The sequence below is a fragment of the Mytilus californianus genome, unplaced genomic scaffold (assembly GCF_021869535.1).
Source record: "Mytilus californianus isolate M0D057914Y unplaced genomic scaffold, xbMytCali1.0.p SCAF_2, whole genome shotgun sequence".
Classification (NCBI taxonomy): domain Eukaryota; kingdom Metazoa; phylum Mollusca; class Bivalvia; order Mytilida; family Mytilidae; genus Mytilus; species Mytilus californianus.
This window is the reverse complement of record NW_026262668.1, coordinates 121,897,483-121,916,692: the sequence shown is the minus strand read 5'-3', so window position 1 is coordinate 121,916,692 and position 19,210 is coordinate 121,897,483. Positions and strand designations below refer to the sequence as shown.

Below are 19,210 nucleotides of genomic sequence, written 5' to 3'. Positions count from 1 at the left end.
ATAAGTGAACATTTGTATAAAAAGCACATAAAATTGGAGAAAAGCATTTTTCTTTTTAAATTATCATATCTCCAATTTCAAATCCATAAAATTATGTTGTTGATGCATTACATTTCTATTTTAATGATGACATAACCAAATGGTCACGGACTTTGTTTTTAGCATGTTATGTTATCTCTTGTTGATATTAACCCACAGCTGTGGGCCAATATCTAGCAGAGAATTCCACTCAAACCAATACTAGGGACTGTTAAACTTGCAGTTAGGTGAGAGTTTTTACTCTATGATGAAGGCCTTATTGTGACTTATGAAAATAAATAAGCAATAAAAGTGCTTTTACTTTGGGTGTTTTCATGTATGTGAAGTGATTTTGTGTTACAATTGATACACCATATATCTTCTCTTTTCATTTATCACATGTTTGAAATCTTCTTTAGAGTACAACCACCAATATGAGATTCAGAAAGCGTGACTTCCAATCTGAAAGTTTAGGACTTTCAGAGTGCTTTCAGTATAAAACTGTTAATTATTGTTTTGTTTGTTCTGGTGCTTGTTATTTATTATGATGCTAATGCTAATAATTTTTTATGAGTTGTTATTCCCCTGATCAAGATTAAGGTAGATAGGGTGTCTTCCTCCATCTTGGATGTTGAAATACAAGAAAACAATCGGTCTAGATCTTTAATAAAAGGTGCAAATTTTGAGAGTAGTAGGTAATTCATGTGTAAGAATTTTCATTTCAATAGAGACAAGAGTGCACACGCTGAAATGTCTCGCCTTCTTTACTAATCATTGATATTATGTTGATAGTCCTAAATATAAAGCTTTACTACAACTATCACATACACTTAACATGATCCAAGAAAATGAGGTCAAGGTCATATAAACCAAACAAGAAATACATGTACACCTTACAATCATTCAATACACTAAATTTAGTTGACCTATTGTTTATAGTTTCTAAGATACAGACTTAACCAAGAAAACTAAACATTGACCAATGAACCAAGAAAATGAGGTCAAGGTCAGATGAACAATGCCAGGCAGACATGTACTACAGCTTGCAATCCTTCCATACAACAAATATAGTTGACCTATTGCTTATAGTATTAGAAAAACAGACCAAAACACAAAAACTTAACACTGAGCAATGAACCGTGAAAATGAGGTCAAGGTCAAATAAAACCTGCAAGACTGACAGGTACATCATAAAATATTTCCATACACCAAATATAGATGACCTATTGCATAAAGTATTAGAAAAAAAGACCAAAACTCAAAAACTTAACTTTGACCACTGAACCATGAAAATGAGGTCAAGGTCAGAAGACACCTGCCAGCTAGACATGTACACCTTACAATCATTCCATACACCAAATATAGTAGACCTATGGCATACAGTATAAGAAAAACAGACCAAAACACAAAAACTTAACTATAACCACTGAACCATGAAAATGAGGTCAAGGTCAGATGACACCTGCCAGTTGGACATGTACACCTTACAGTCCTTTCATACACCGAATATACTAGACCTATTGCTTATAGTATCTGAGATATGGACTTGACCACCAAAACTTAACCTTGTTCATTGATCCATGAAATGAGGTCGAGGTCAAGTGAAAACTGTGTGACGGGCATGAGGACCTTGCAAGGTACGCACATACCAAATATAGTTGAACTATTGCATATAGTATTAGAAAAAAAGACCAAAACTCAAAAACTTAACTTTGACCACTGAACCATGAAAATGAGGTCAAGGTCAGATGACACCTGCCCGCTAGACATGTACACCTTACAATCATTCCATACACCAAATATAGTAGACCTATGGCATACAGTATAAGAAAAACAGACTAAAACACAAAAACTTAACTATAACCACTGAACCATGAAAATGAGGTCAAGGTCAGATGACACCTGCCAGTTGGACATGTACACCTTACAGTCCTTTCATACACCGAATATACTAGACCTATTGCTTATAGTATCTGAGATATGGACTTGACCACCAAAACTTAACCTTGTTCACTGATCCATGAGATGAGGTCGAGGTCAAGTGAAAACTGTCTGACGGGCATGAGGACCTTGCAAGGTACGCACATACCAAATATAGTTATCCTATTACTTATAATAAGAGAGAGTCTAACATTACAAAAAATCTTAACTTTTTTTTCAAGTAGTCACTGAACCATGAAAATGAGGTCAAGGACATTGGACATGTGACTGACGGAAACTTCGTAACATGAGGCATCCATATACAAAGTATGAAGCATTCAGACCTTCCACCTTCTAAAATATAAAGCTTTTAAGAAGTAAGCTAACGCCGCCGCCGCCGCCGCCGCCGCCGCCGGATCACTATCCCTATGTCGAGCTTTCTCCGACAAAAGTCGCAGGCTCGACAAAAATAACATATTTTATCATATTTATGGTTGAATTTTACAGAAAAACAGAATACTTTTGTTTGATTCTATTTTTTCCAACTTTGCCACATAAGGGGAGGCAACTCAAATGTAAGGGCAGATAATTCTGATAAAGTTACTTTTACAATAGAATGTGTTAGGAATTTACCTATTTTATTATGTAGCAAGAAAACGGGTCCCGTGACCCCATTTTTTCTTTTTCTTATCTGAAAGCATACTATTAGAGCTATCTTCTCATATTTTATCTCCAAAATTCTATGGTGTAGTTTTCGTTTTATGGCAGAAAATTGGGTTTTCCATGCATAATCTATACAAAATCTGTCAATTTTGCACAACCTGTAGCGTGGAAATAAGCCCTGTGACCCATTCTTTTTATTATTTTTTTTTAAAAAGCATGATATAAACTACATTTTTGCAAATTATTAAAAAATTCTATGGATTATAATTTAGACACCCCATCTACCTTAAAGGGAGGATCAAGATCTAAAAAAAACTAGTTTAACCCTGTAACTTATTTATGTGCCTGTCCCAAGTCATGAACCATGTAAGCGCTAGTCTTATGTCATATATTAATGTTGTTTTTGTGTTTTTATTTGGAGAAACTTGGTATTGATTGTAGATCTGTGATAATTAATTCAAAACTATTTTTAGACTCAGGATATTTGAACATAAAGATGAGATGTAGTATGATTGCCAATATAACAGCTATCACATGGCAAGGATGTAAACAACAACAGCTTCAACAGAGCTTATTGTAAAGACACCTGTCACTATATGTTGACCTCAAGATGCTTCTACTATTTATGTCATGGGTTGCTATTTCATTGATGTATAGGTATATCCTTTATTTCCTTTTATTCACACCATTAAAAATCAATAAAAATAAACAATGTATATACCATCACTTTAATGTCTATCACAAATTAAATTATGCTGTAAATGTTTCTAAAATATGATTGTGTGTAAAATTTACCAATATAATCAATAAAATAAAACAAATCTCTTAAACAGAGATAACTTAACCAGAAATCAATGAAAATAAAACAGTATTATAAAAAGTTAAGAAAAAACCACAATAAAACATTCTTATAACAAAATGTGTATGCATGATGACATAAAAGTATGTTAACTTGAAAACTGCTATATACACAGTTAATTTAATATACTAGTATCAGTCACAATGTTTCATCTTTCATTCTTAAGAAGTCACATGATCACACTGGTTATCCTGATCCTAATTCTGGGGAGGGTCCCCACTCCTGAGGAGCAATAGACCACTTTTGAGTTATGTCCTTCACCGGAAAAGTTTGTCAATTGTGCATGCCTTTATGACATCATTTACCAGATAGAGGGGATCGCCTGTATCCCTGCACTATTAAACTTCATTAAGCATCTTTGTGATCCTCATAATGCAGGATAAGCTAGAAGTAATGTTTGTTCCGTAGGTACTTAATCACAATTCCCTAATGACAGCAGTGCTGATTATCAATTATAAGAACTTAATTTGCTGAATAATTCTTGCAATATAGCATCATATTTTTTCAACCACTTGCTGAACATGGGAAGGAAGTAACAATGCCCCTAAATGCACGACTGATGTTCACTAAAAAAAAAGTTTTTGACGAAAATGCAACGAAATCAAAAGTGGTCTATTACACGAGACCACAAAAGAGCGTACAAATTTAAAATCTAATGTTATTCATATTTTGAGGGTCAAATTTTTCTAAATGGATATAACTCCACAAATGTTCAATAAAACACTTACTAAATATTGAAATCCATGTGTGAATTCACCAAGAATTAATGCAAAAAGCCTTCACTGAATTCAAAGTTTGCTTTGAAAAATATGAATTTCACATTTCTAAAGGTGACTGTACTTATATGGCTGTCAGCTTTCCTACTTTGTTTTGTTCAATTCATAATCTAAGATACCTTCCTTTGATGATAAAAAGGACTATACAGAACACACTATGAAAAAAAACAAATGCTAGGTAAGTTATATCTGGATACGATTCCCACGGAGCATAATCCTTTGTGGGAATTGGATTCAGATTTTACTTACGAATTGCACTAAACAAAAAATAATTGCTAATCAGGATTCAGATCCCTCTGGGTATTTCAGACTGGGATTATCCGGTGTGATGATTCACTTTTGTTTATTTCCAAATAGACAAAATATTAACAAATCTATTTCTGACTGCATTCTAAGAAACTAGGCATGCAGGAATGACATATAACATATCTTCTTTATAAGTTCTTGATGTCAAAAAAGTAAAATTATTTTTCTAAGGTTACTACAAAATTTAATTGTTTACCAAAGAGTTATAGTAAGTATATAACCTTAAGTTAAACTTAACAATTCTATACTATACAGTGCATATTGTATATTTTAAAGGGATTTGAAGTCACATATTCATTCCTTTAAATGTCAGATTTATATCTTCAAAATTCATGAACTAGTGTGTTTTGTACATGTTAAACAGTTTTCTTCTTCTTACTTTACAATACAAAATGTGATATAAAAACAAAGATCTGTTTTATCACTTAATGGATAAAACAAACCACAGGAACTGGTTCTTGTACTATTAAATATCACCCCAAAAAATCAGTAAACTAATGATCTTCTTTTCATTGGTAAATGGCTAGATTGAAAGTTAAGGTTTGCAATATATGACTGTAAACACAAACTTTTGTAAACTTTGAGAGAAAAACACTTTCTATGAAAATAATTTGCAATTCTATACACGAGTTCAGTACCAAAAATTGCAAAGTTAATGCAATCGAAGGACAAAAACCTTCAAATAATTTTTACTATAAAAATCATTCAACAAGAAAAAACACCATATATTTTTGCAATTTAGTAAAACAAATCTATTATTGTTTTTGTTTAAAAGTGTTGGACAGAATAATCAATGTTTTCTATTCAAAATATTTTTGGAGATATAATCTTAAACAAAATATGATTTTTTAATCATTCAAAGTGAATAACCTCCATCATTTTGCATATTCAATATAAGATCCAATTTTTTAGTTCGTAAGCAAATGTAAATGATATTAATATGGATAATCAATACCTTCATAATCTTATTGAAAAAGAATCTGAATAATAGATAAAAAAAACTAAGTAAGCTTAATTAACAGGAAAAAAATATCTAATATGATAACAATTGTAAATGTTACAGTATGTTACGAACTACTAAATTAATAGACCTCTAAGGTCAAAGGTAATGGCAATCTCACATCAATCCATCACATTGCATAAATAAATAGACTTTATATGTTTTGATGTCTCTTATATCTAACAAATAAATTACAAAATTCTTAAATAAAATATCCCTCAAATTAATATTATAAAATTACAGTGTCCAATTTATTTCTTCTTTATTCCATTTCTTCAGTTGTGCATTTACATTAGAAAAACATTTACAGCCCAGCCATTTATTGAATGAGAGCGGTGAAGGATGAGCTGTTTTTATTACAGAATGTATAGATGAATCAATCAGTTTCTCCTTCTTGTGAGCAAAGTTTCCCCAGAGCACAAAAACTACACCTGAACATTTACTGCTGATGATTCTGATGACATTATCTGTAAAGGTTTGCCATCCATACTTGGCATGAGAATTTGGTTTGTGAGCTCTGAAAATAAAGAAAAAAGTTTCATTACAAAGCAGGTTGGTCTTCAATGCACATCATATTTTACAATACAAAATTAACAGTTCAGAGTATATCCTACACAAATTAAATTACACAACTTCTTCATGGCATCACACACCAGCAGTTTCAACAATGAATGGCAAAAAGGTGGATCAGAGACAAGCAAAACCCTGAGATATTTCCTCTTTAAAGTTTTCCTCCCATTCGCTCATCATTACCACTTTAGATTTAGACTCTCATTGACCCTAAAAGACAGTTTATTAAATTTTTTTTTAAAATCTAACTACAAATTACTACATGATCTTTTAAGTTCTGCTTACTCAATAGTGTGGGATTTAATGATAAACAATTCTATCTCAGCTCATGTCTCCAAACATCTAGTCTTAGGTACACCCCTGTCTCAAATAATCATTCTTAGACCTCTCATCTATGTCACTTTACAGAGAAATATGCATTTCTTAACTACAGCCATTCTTCCCATTTATGTTGACACTTTTTTATTGGTTTTACTTACTCTACTGTGAGGGTAGCATTAATCAACAATACCCATCCCTCTGCCCACTTCTGTCGACACATTTCATTGGTTTTACTTACTCTACTGTGAGGGTAGCATTAATCAACAGCACCCTCTCTCTGCCCACTTCTGTCGACACAATTCATTGGTTTTAATTACTCTACTGTGAGGGTAGCATCAATCAACAGCACCCCTTTCTCTGCCCACTTCTGTGGACACATTTCATTACTTTTACTTACTCTACTGTGAGGGTAGCATTAATCAACAATACACCTTTCTCTGCCCACTTCTGTCGACACATTTCATTAGTTTTACTTAATCTACTGTGAGGGTAGCATTAATCAACAAAACCCCTCCCTCTGCCCACTTCTGTCGACACATTTCATTAGTTTTACTTACTCTACTGTGAGGGTAGAATTAATCAACAATACCCCTCCCTCTGCCCACTTCTGTCGACACATTTCATTGGTTTTATTTACTCTACATTGAGGGTAGCATCAATCAACAGCACCCCTTTCTCTGCCCACTTCTGTCGACACATTTCATTAGTTTTACTAACTCTACTGTGAGGGTAGCATTAATCAACAGCACCCCTTTCTCTGCCCACTTCTGTCGACACATTTCATTGGTATACTTACTCTACTGTGAGGGTAGCATTAATCAACAACACCCCTTTCTCTGCCCACTTCTGTCGACACATTTCATTGGTTTTACTTACTCTACTGTGAGGGTAGCATTAATCAACAGCACCCCTTTCTCTGCCCACTTCTGTAGACACATTTCATTGGTTTTACTTACTCCACTGTGAGGGTAGCATTAATCAACAATACACCTTTCTCTGCCCACTTCTGTCGACACATTTCATTGGTTTTACTTACTCTACTATGAGGGTAGCATTAATAAACAATACACCTTTCTCTGCCCACTTCTGTTGACACATTTTTTTCATTGGTTTTACTTACTCTACTGTGAGGGTAGCATTAATCAACAGCACCTCTTTCTCTGCCCACTTCTGTCGACACATTTCAATGATTTTACTTACTCTACTGTGAGGGTAGCATTAATCAACAATACCCCTCCCTCTGCCCACTTCTGTAGACACATTTCATTGGTTTTACTTACTCTACTGTGAGGGTAGCATTAAACAGCAGCACCCTCTCTCTGCCTACTTCTGTCGTCACATTTTCATTGGTTTTACTTACTCTACTGTGAGGGTAGCATTAATCAACAGCACCCCTTTCTCTGCCCACTTCTGTGGTCACATTTCATTGGTATACTTACTCTACTGTGAGGGTAGCATTAATCAACAGCACCCCTTTCTCTGCCCACTTCTGTCGTCATATTTCATTGGTTTTACTTACTCTACTGTGAGGGTAGCATCAATCAACAGCACCCCTTTCTCTGCCCACTTCTGAGGACACATTTCATTGGTTTTACTTACTCTACTGTGAGGGTAGCATCAATCAACAGCACCCCTTTCTCTGCCCACTTCTGTCGACACATTTCATTAGTTTTACTTACTCTACTGTGAGGGTAGCATTAATCAACAGTACACCTTTCTCTGCCCACTTCTGTCGACACATTTCATTAGTTTTACTTACTCTACTGTGAGGGTAGAATTAATCAACAATACCCCTCCCTCTGCCCACTTCTGTCGACACATTTCATTGGTTTTACTTACTCTACTGTGAGGGTAGCATTAATCAACAATACACCTTTCTCTGCCCACTTCTGTCAACACATTTCATTAGTTTTACTTACTCTACTGTGAGGGTAGCATTAATCAACAATACCCCTCCCTCTGCCCACTTCTGTTGACACATTTCATTGGTTTTACTTACTCTACTGTGAGGATAGCATTAATCAACAGCACCCCTTTCTCTGCCCACTTCTGTCGACACATTTCATTGGTATACTTACTCTACTGTGAGGGTAGCATTAATAAACAACACCCCTTTCTCTGCCCACTTCTGTTGACACATTTCAATGGTTTTACTTACTCTACTGTGAGGGTAGCATTAATCAACAATACACCTTTCTCTGCCCACTTCTGTCGACACATTTCGTTGGTTTTACTTACTTTACTGTGAGGGTAGCATTAATCAGCAGCACCTTCTCTCTGCCCACTTCTGTCGACACATTTTCATTGGTTTTACTTACTCTACTGTGAGGGTAGCATTAATCAACAATACACCTTTCTCTGCCCACTTCTGTCGACACATTTCATTGGTTTTACTTACTCTACTGTGAGGGTAGCATTAATCAACAATACACCTTTCTCTGCCCACTTCTGTCGACACATTTCATTGGTTTTACTTACTCTACTGTGAGGAGAGCATTAATTAACAGCACCGCTTTCTATGCCCACTTCTGTCGACACATTTCAATGGTTTTACTTACTCTACTGTGAGGGTAGCATTAATCAACAATACCCCTCCCTCTGCCCACTTCTGTAGACACATTTCATTGGTTTTACTTAATCTACTGTGAGGGTAGCATTAATCAGCAGCACCCTCTCTCTGCCTACTTCTGTCGACACATTTTCATTGGTTTTACTTACTCTACTGTGAGGGTAGCTTTAATCAACAGCACCCCTTTCTCTGCCCACTTCTGTCATCACATTTCATTGGTATACTTAATCTACTGTGAGGGTAGCATTAATTAACAGCACCCTTTTCTCTGCCCACTTCTGTCGTCACATTTCATTGGTTTTACTTACTCTACTGTGAGGGTAGCATCAATCAACAGCACCCCTTTCTGTGCCCACTTCTGTCGTCACATTTCATTGGTTTTACTTACTCTACTGTGAGGGTAGCATTAATCAACAGCACCCCTTTCTCTGCCCACTTCTGTCGTCACATTTCATTGGTATACTTACTCTACTGTGAGGGTAGCATTAATCAACAGCACCCCTTTCTCTGCCCACTTCTGTCGACACATTTCATTGGTTTTACTTACTCTACTGTGAGGGTAGCATCAATCAACAGCACCCCTTTCTCTGCCCACTTCTGTCGTCACATTTCATTGGTTTTACTTACTCTACTGTGAGGGTAGCATTAATCAACAGCACCCCTTTCTCTGCCTACTTCTGTCGACACATTTCAATGGTTTTACTTACTCTACTGTGAGGGTAGCATTAATCAACAACACCCCTTTCTCTGACCACTTCTGTCGTCACATTTCAATGGTTTTACTTACTCTACTGTGAGGGTAGCATTAATCTACAGCACCCCTTTCTCTGCCTACTTCTGTCGACACATTTCATTGGTATACTTACTCTACTGTGAGGGTAGCATTAATCAACAACACCCCTTTCTCTGCCCACTTCTGTCGACACATTTCATTGGTTTTACTTACTCTACTGTGAGGGTAGCATTAATCAACAACACCCCTCTTTCTGCCCACTTCTCTAGACATCCTGTGTTGGGTTCTACATTAAAGTTCTTTATATTTTGATCATTTACCAACTCTTTGTAGATGTTCTTCAGAGAAGGAGGAAGACGTATTCCATCTGGTACAGAGAAAGACATACCCATAGCCTAAAATATAAAGAGGTGGCAAAGGATATTAGTTAATGAGAGGGAACATAACAAGACAAAAATTGACAACACAGTTACATGTATATAATCAATAGAAAGGTGCACTCTATCTACTAATATACAATAGTGGTAAATTCAGAAATTTGCATTGTTTTAATACGTATTACGAAAATTGTGACAGGATAGGTGTTACAGAAAAAAAACTTGGCCTTTTAAATTTTGATAGCTTTATTTGTTTGCAGCATTTTGTATATAATAATATGTAAAAATGCCATGAAGCACATTAAGACCTTCACAGAGTAAGTTTTAAATGACACACCTGCCCATCGTCATGGTAAGGATCTTGTCCTAATATCACAACTTTCACCTGCAAATAAAAAAAATTCTGAGTAAATATTAATTGACTTAAATGTTCCCATTTGGTAGACTTGTGCTGCTGGATTTCTGCATCACTGTAATTAACAACACACCTTTATTTATATATATGTTAAATGAATTGGTAAAATATATGCAATTCTAGGAGTTTTGTATGATCACTAACTTGACAAGTAAATTTATATATTCCCCTATTTACAAAATCACTGAAATAATAAAGAAGCTTTTTATGAATTCACTGGCTTAATTCAGGGAATTTAGAAAAAGATAAGTGATGTACATTGTATATCCAATTTCAATGTTTAATAAATTCATAGATTATTTTTTAACATAATTTAGTACTACAGTAAGATTTTAAATTATTTCTAGTCAGTTTGAAGATTTTCTCATGTGTTCACTTATTCTAATAACTGTAATACTTATAATTATTATACCTTACATATATGATCAACAATTCTGTTGGGTAACACACCATCACGTGACATAGGATAGTTCAGTTAATTTTCATTTCAATGCAAGGAAGGAAGAATAACCCTTAAAATTTACATCAAGCGATGAATAACCCTTTTATTCACCAGTGAATAACCTTTAGAGCTTCTTGATTTGTATACAGTTACATGTATTTCCCATCAAAATTACGTCATAAGCACATGTAAACTTCACTTTCAAATCAATTAATAATATTAAAACTGTCAACACAGAGATATGTCTCACCTTTTTGTTATTTTGATATAAATGCAAGTGTTGAAATTAAAATAGCAATACTTTAACATGTAAGTTGTGCAAATATTCAAAGTCAATGAACCATGACTGAAGGTACAGGGCTAAAGGCAATCTCCATGAAAATGAGATTGCCAATGCTAATACAACTGCATACCAAATACCAAAGACTTACCATGAGTTGTTCCCTTTAAACAAACCTAAACACAAACATTAACTTATAAATTATGTAAAAGTTTCAAAGACAATGAACCATGATGAGGGGTTGGGGATATTTAAATCTGCATGGAAATGAGACTTGCAAATGCCAATACATTTGCATACCAAATACCATTGACTTATCATTAGTGGTTCATCTTAAACTGATCTAATCACAAACTAAGCAAAAGTTTCAAAGTCAATAGACCATGACTGAGGGATAAAGACCAAATATTCTCCATGGAAATAAGATGTGCTAATGCTTATACAACTGGATACCAATTATCATTGACCTACCACTAATAGTTCCCCTTTAAATCACCTACCACTAGTGGTTCCCATAAACTGACCTAATCACAAACTAATACATATAAACTAAGCAAAAGTTTCAAATTCAATAGACCATGACTGAGGGGGTTGGGCCAAATAATCTTCATGGAAATAAGATGTGCCAATGCTAATACAACTGCACACCAAATATCATCGACCTACCACTAGTGGTTCACTATAAACTAGACATAATCACAAACTAATACATTGACGCCACCGCCGACGATGGAAACAGCATACCTATGTCTCGCTTTTTGACTCCGTCAAGGAGATACAATAATGACTGATACCTTGTCAAGTGGTGTCTTGTTAAAAGCATTAAATATCAAATCTTTTGGTGGGAAAACTTGTACACCTTTTTTATAGTCACTCTGTAACAGAACTTCTAAATCATTAAAATAATCCTTCTGAAATTCTTCTTTCAATGCAGATGCCCACCCAGCATCTTTAATATACGAAACCAAGTTCAAGTCTGAATTTTTAGCTGAAAATAAATGAAAACACATTAATAGTATCGCTTTCATAACAGTTTGGACGAGACAATTTATTGTCAAGTCTCCCATTGACTGGGTTAAATTAGGTGAACGTTCGTCTGTAACGCCCACTTATTACGTCGTATTTATTATAGATATTTAAACTGTGGGGTCACCAAAGGTTCTCAACGCCTAAATCAAATAATTCGAAAAACTAGTACAGGAATAACCTTTGTGTTTTGATTAATATTGAATACTTAAACGTTCTTTACTTGCATTTTTGTTATGTTTTGATGAACAATTTGTATGATATCGCACTTTCTTTAAACATAAAAATTAATTTAACTAGCTTTAAAAGTTACAATGTATGTGTTGGCTATTATCTTTTTTCGGACGTCAAAGCGATTAACCCATTGCAGTTGTTTAATTTTTTCACTTAGTATCTTTTAATTTTTATCTTGTGTAAAATTTCATTTTAGAACGAATGCATGATCAACTTTCAATAGAACGAATGCATGATCAACTTTCAATAGTTGTCCAATTACAAAACATAAACAAAATATACTTTTGTAAGGTCTTTTTCGTACTTGCAAAATATTAGACAGTAAAAAGCTTTTTGGACCAAGCCTTATGAAATTTGCATTTACTCCAAGAAATACTAGTAGGTAAAATGTAAAGTCAGGTGTATTTTGGAAACTTAAACTTTTCTGCTAACTACTATACTTGTGAAAAACCCTTGATTATGCACCGACTATTCTTCCTTTTCTGACTGTGTGTGTGTTGGTTTTTTTTGTGAAGGGGGATATTGTTTTTTTTCCTCATGCACATACATGAACATTACTTTTTTAATCATGTAACACCTTAGTGTCGTATTTTTTTTCTTCCCTAATTTTGAATGTAAATCAATTACTTTTTTTTACCTCTTTTTTCTGAAACAAAGTATTTTTTTTCCTTTCCAATTTTTTTTTTAGAATCAACTCATTTTTTTTTAGAATCAACTCTTTTTTTTTTTAAATACAGCCTAACTTACACACACACAATAATTAACGGCAGTTAATGTAACACCTTCGTCCTTTTAAGATCCCAATGAAAATGTGCATATAATATATGTATCACGCAGGAAACTAATTTTGAAAATGTGGTCAAAATTTGCTCGAAGCGGAAAAAAACAACAGCTTAATATGGATTGAAATTGAAGTAATTGTTATAATTTACACAACATTACTTTTTCCAATATAAACATTCAAATTTTATTATTTTTTTCTTCTTTTTTTTAATTTACAACATTTTTTTCAAAGACCACATTGTGACTTCGAGATTAAGTACAACCAAGAAAGCGCTTTACCTTTTCTTTCTCCTGCTGCTAGTTTAACTAAGTTATTTTGTGTCATGAATTGGTATTGATGTCTTCTCGTATATTTTTAAATATGAAGAAAGGGGGATCCAGTTGTATGTCAATAAGACACAAACAAAAGATAAAATAAATGGGGAATGTGTCCATAGGACACAGATGATGCCCCCGCTGGCATATAATGTTAAAAAGGAACATAACTCAAGAACAGTAAAAGTGACGCTACCCAAATTTGTACTTGATTTGAGTTTTGTGGTAATAAGCATTGTGTATAAATTTCATAACATTTGGTTGAGGCAAACTAAAGTAAGATAACGAAAACGAAAAATTCAGCAATTTTTCCGTTTGTAAAGGGGCATAACTCTAGAATGGTAAAAGTGACCCCACCAAAATTTAAACTTGATCTGTGTTTTGTGGTAATAAGAATTGTATATAAGATTTATAACATTTGGTTGAGGCAAACTAAAGTGAGAGAACAGTAACGAAAAATTCAGCAATTTTTCCATTTGTAAAGGGGCATAACTCTAGAACAGTAAAAGTGACGCTACCAAAATACAAACTTGATCTGTGTTTTGTGGTAATGAGCTTTATGTATAAGTTTCATAACATTTGGTTGTGGCAAACTAAAGTTATGCGGGGGCATAAAAATTAAACAAGAGGCTCTCAAGAGCCTGAATCGCTCACCTGTTATTTTTTTTGCTTAAATCTTTCATCAATGATTATTTTTGCTTTTTACCCATATGTTCCATTTTAGCCATAGTGTCTATGTTTCTTGACGTACAAGGAAATGAAATACAAAATTTGTACTAGATTCATTTAAGAAGATTTTTAAAGTTAAAAAACATAAAACAACTTGTGTAAAATTGTCCTTAAAGGGCAATAACTCCTTAAGGGGTCAATTGACAAATTTGGTCATTTAACTTTTCTGTAGATCTTACTTTGCTGAACATTATTGCTGTTTACAGATTATATCTATCTATAATAATATTCAAGATAATAACAAAAAACTGCAAAATTTCCTCAAAACTACCAATTTAGTGGCAGCAACCCAACAATGGGTTGTTCGATTTGTCTGAAAATTTCAGGGCTGATAGATCTTGACCAATTGAACAATTTTACCCATGTCAGATTTGCTCTAAAAGCTTTAATTTTGGAGATGTAAGCCAAAAACTGCATTTGACCCCTATGTTCTACTTTTAGCCATGGCGGCCATGTTTGTCGATGGATTAAAACTTCGGATACAATTTATAAACTAGATATCCTAAGGAACATTTAGATGAAGTTTGAAGGTATTTGGCTAAGTAGTTTCAGAGATGAAGATTTTTAAATGTTAGCAAACTTGATGAACAAATTGTGTAAAATTGTCTTTAAAGGCAACTCCTTAAGGGGTCAATTGACAATTTTGATCATATAAAACTTTTTTGTAGATCTTACTTTGCTGAACATTATTGCTTTTTACAGTTTATATCTATCTATAATAATATTCAAGATAATAACAAAAAACTGCAAAATTTCCTTAAAACTACCAATTTAGTGGCAGCAACCTAACAATGAGTTGTTCGATTCGTCTGAAAATTTCAGAGCTGATAGATCTTGACCAATTGAACAATTTTACCCCATGTCAGATATGCTGTAAAAGCTTTAGTTTTTGAGATATAAGCAAAAAACTGCATTTGACCCCTATGTTCAATTTTTAGCCATGGCGGCCATGTTTGTCGACGGATCAAAACTTTGGATACAATTTATAAACTAGATACCTAAGGAACATTTAGTTAAAGTTTGAAGGTATTTGGCCCAGTAGTTTCAGAGGAGAAGATTTTTTGTGAAAAGAGTTTCATTTTATGTATCGAAATGTGTAACAAGTGATTATTTAAATCCCCACTGGAAGGCCTCTGACAGACTGAGTGAGCGTAAAATCATTGTTATCGATAGCCAATGACAGACAAGTTAAAGGTAAAAGATTCAGTATTATTAACAACAAAAGTACTACGGTTGTCAACACTGTTACAGGAATACCTCTAAGTCAAAATGAATATATATCATATATATGCATAAAGTTACTGGTTTTCTTAGGTATGACATACAATTTGTTCTTTTAAATCATTAAAAATATAAACTTGTTACTTATTTTCATCAGTTGTCTACTTTTACAGAAAATTTAAAATATTCCTGTAATTTTGTGAATGTCTTTATATAAAAATTATTCTTTTTAAATGAATTAAAGATGTGAGTTATTTGTTAGTACGAGACAATAAATCAACAATACTTAAACCCATTTAAAGGTCTGCTTGCAGTCATCAACAAAAGACAGATGTCAACTCCATGTCAAACTCAGACCTGGCATATATAGAATGTGTTTGGTTAAACTGGTTTGTATGTGCTCCCCCTAACCTGGGAAAGTAGTGTAACAGCACAACATAAGACCATACATAAGTACAAACTGTAATCATAAGCTGGAAATGGCTTGATTTATCAGATTGGCAAGAAACACAAAAAACAACTAACATAAAGACAAAATACTTAAAGTATCTATCTAAGATTACTCAGTTACAGAAAGTTATTTCAACATGTTCAATGCAATTACAATTAAAAAATAAATCAAGTTCTTCCAGACTAAAGAAGGGGCCTTGGTGGCCAAGCGGTCTGAGTAGTTCAACTACTGAATCACTAGCCTGTCAGCACCGAGATGTGAGTTACAAACCCCACACTTGGCAGGTGTGCTCAACTCTAACCTTAATTGACTTGAATTGTCAGTTTTCCTGCCGAAAGTCAGTGGTTCTGAACTTGTCTCAGGGCACTGCGGCTTCCCCCACCAATAACAACTGACTGCCTGTTGGCCATAAAATAGCCAATAGTGGCATTAAACACCAATCAATCATCTATCAATCCAGACTAAAGCATCAACCAGTAGTTCCAGTACACACAGTCTGAGAAATGTACGACCTTGTGCAATGCCAAAACTTAAGAACATTGTATACACAGGCTCTAAGATGGTGAGTACAACCTTAAAAGTTTTCAGAACTGTATAGCAATACATATTCAGTTATCTTTTTATTTTCATCAAAACAAACAGTGTTAAATTAATAATCCTCAAAAATAAGTTTATTGGAAGGATTAATGAGTTGACATTATCTCTATTATTATCAATATATCTAGATTTACAGACACTTCAAACAATATCAATATAAAAATTAGGATGTGATGTAAATGAGTAGAGCAAACCTGCAGTTTTACTATTAGCTGAGGAGTTTGCATTTGTAACAGTATTTCCAGATGTCTTTCTGTCCTTTCCTTTGGATTTTGCCTTTTTTTCTATTGGTTTGGATTTTCCCTTCGATACTTTGGGTATGGAATTTGCCTTAGTTTCCATTGCTTTGGAGGTTGCCTTAATTTCTTTAGATTTAGATTGTGCCTTCTTTTCTATTGGTTTAGTTTTGTTTGTCTTTTTATTTTGCTTCGGTTTTTGGCTTGTTGATTTCTTCCTCTGAGCAGTTGTTGTCTTGGTAACCTTTGCCTTTTTAGTTGGTGATGAATCTTCAGAAGTTGAAGCAGCTTTTCTCTTTGGTGGCATGTTCTATTAATATAAAGGATTATTTGTACATACTACATTGTACATTTCTGATGAAATATAATTATTCTCATTAATAAATATTTTGAAATATAAACCTTTGATATAAAGTTCTATAAATCAGACAATTAGGTGTACTAATTCTTACAAGATAGAATAAAGACCATTCACAAGGAAGAAATACAAAAATAAGAAGATGTGGTATGATTGCCAATATGACAATGTTTATAAGAATGAACAAACTATGTAAATATTAAAGTGAAATCAATGGTTATATTGATCGGGTTGAAGTATGATTGATATCAGGGCTTTCAACTTTTCAAGTTGCTCAGGTTTGTTTTTATTCAAGTGTAATTTAGGAGGTGTAAACACCATTTTGTCATAATGAACCTTAAGACTCCCTGATGACTTGGCCCATAAAAACTTGGACTATACATTTGTAACAAACTTGGACTACTACTGTGTGTCTAGAATAATTTAAGTAAGATAAACAATGTTGAAATCTATTATTAATTAAAATAATCAAATTATTTATTTTCATCCTATTGCAAGAAAGAAATATAAATATTGTACATGTTAACTAGATAAACTAAAGGCTCTAAAGAACCTGTGTCACTCACCTATGTATATGTGCATTTTCAACACTGGACATTCTAAATAATTGTAGACTATAATATAACTCATGACCAAAATCTTTTCTTTGTTAAACTTGTATTGCTGATCATTTTTCCGGTTACATGTAGCAGTTTCTCTCTAACTAAATGTACTAAAGTGTTTGCCCAAAACACAAAAAGGGTAAACAAAATATCATTATTTAAGGCCAATGACTCCTATAAGTTTTGTTAAATTTGGCCAAGTAGTTTCAGAAAAGATTTCTATAAAAGTTAACAGACAACTTACGACAAAGACAATGGATGCCAAGTGATGGCAAAAGCTCATACTGGCCCTTTGAGGGCAGGTGAGCTATAGATAAAATGAAAACTTTTTAAAGTTTATATTCAAATTTACCACTTTTATTTTATGTTCCATTACTTTCTTATTTTCTTTTTCTAATTATGTATTAAATGCATGACTTATTTGAATGAACATAACCTATGATTACAGCTGAATATTGCCATGAGTAGTTTTTACACCTTTTTGATCAACTTAAAATAATTAATTACTAGCAGTCTAACACCTGTACTTTTATACTTTTTCAATCACCCATTAATCTTAATGAGAACATAACTACCTGTAATTTCACAACTGTATTACATTGTAATTATCCAAATATCCAGAACATTCACAGTACAACTGCGATCACCATGTGCGGTACACATATTTTTCATGTACTTTTCATAAAAAATAATTTGATTACAAATCTATTTTTCATTCTAAGCATTCATATATTCATATGGATTTGATGTAATTTACAATGTAATAGCGTCTTGGGAGGAATAATTGGAAGCCTCTGTTTTTATAAAATTTTACACAAAATTGTATAATGATAAAACACATTAAAAATATATGTACATCTAAAAACGTCGATAAGAAATCTCCAGTTATGAGGCCCAAACACCAGCTGAAGATTTTCAAATCTCCAGTTGTGACTTAACAACTTTTTCACATGGATGAAGTTTTTGGTTTGACCTGGCCAGGGTTCAAACCCATGACCTCCCGCATTCCTGGTGAAAACACTACCATGAGACCACAGAGGTGGTCTCTAAATTAGTAAATATAAGGAATAGTGTAAAAATATGATATATTGATATGTATCTTTTCATTCTATCGTGTCAATTTATATCATTATATATGCAATAGGTCTTAATCATTTATTGTTAACATGGTTAATGAGTTTGTGTCAATAAAATATTTGTACTTGTAGTATGAATTCACACCAAAATATCAAATATTTAATACTCCTATTAGTCTCATCAATAAGTTAACATACAGTTTTCATATAGACATGTATCTATACAATATGTCAAGCTCGTCTTCTTTCACAGGTACATATAAAAGACCCATACTGCTTATGAAGAAACAACTAAAGCGGAAGTGCCGAGCAGCGCAGTAAACATTACACATC

The 19,210-nt window shown here is 33.5% G+C and overlaps 1 protein-coding gene across 2 annotated transcripts; it reads right to left on the bottom strand.

Annotated features, from left to right (window-relative positions):
• Positions 1-3,310: 3,310 nt before the first annotated feature.
• LOC127728713 (uracil-DNA glycosylase-like) lies at positions 3,311-19,189 on the bottom strand. Of its 2 annotated transcripts, none has more exons than XM_052236350.1 (6): positions 19,076-19,189; positions 16,800-17,151; positions 12,044-12,237; positions 10,450-10,497; positions 9,949-10,130; positions 3,311-6,059 (listed from the first exon to the last, which is right to left on the bottom strand). In XM_052236350.1, exons 1-6 carry the CDS (start codon positions 19,082-19,084, stop codon positions 5,780-5,782), a joined length of 1,065 nt encoding a protein of 354 aa, XP_052092310.1. In that variant the 5' UTR covers positions 19,085-19,189; the 3' UTR covers positions 3,311-5,779. The 2 variants fall into 2 exon arrangements, with proteins under 2 accessions (XP_052092310.1, XP_052092311.1); XM_052236351.1 differs by having other exon boundaries at positions 5,921-6,059; positions 10,056-10,130.
• Positions 19,190-19,210: the final 21 nt, after the last annotated feature.

Coding starts and splice junctions, on each gene's coding strand:
- LOC127728713 (XM_052236350.1), bottom strand. Junction 12,238..16,799: donor AGCTAATAGTAAAACTGCAG/GTTTGCTCTACT, acceptor ATTTATTTTCAG/CTAAAAATTCAGACTTGAAC. Junction 6,060..9,948: donor AATGCTACCCTCACAGTAGA/GTAAGTAAAACC, acceptor CTTTATTTTCAG/AGCTCACAAACCAAATTCTC.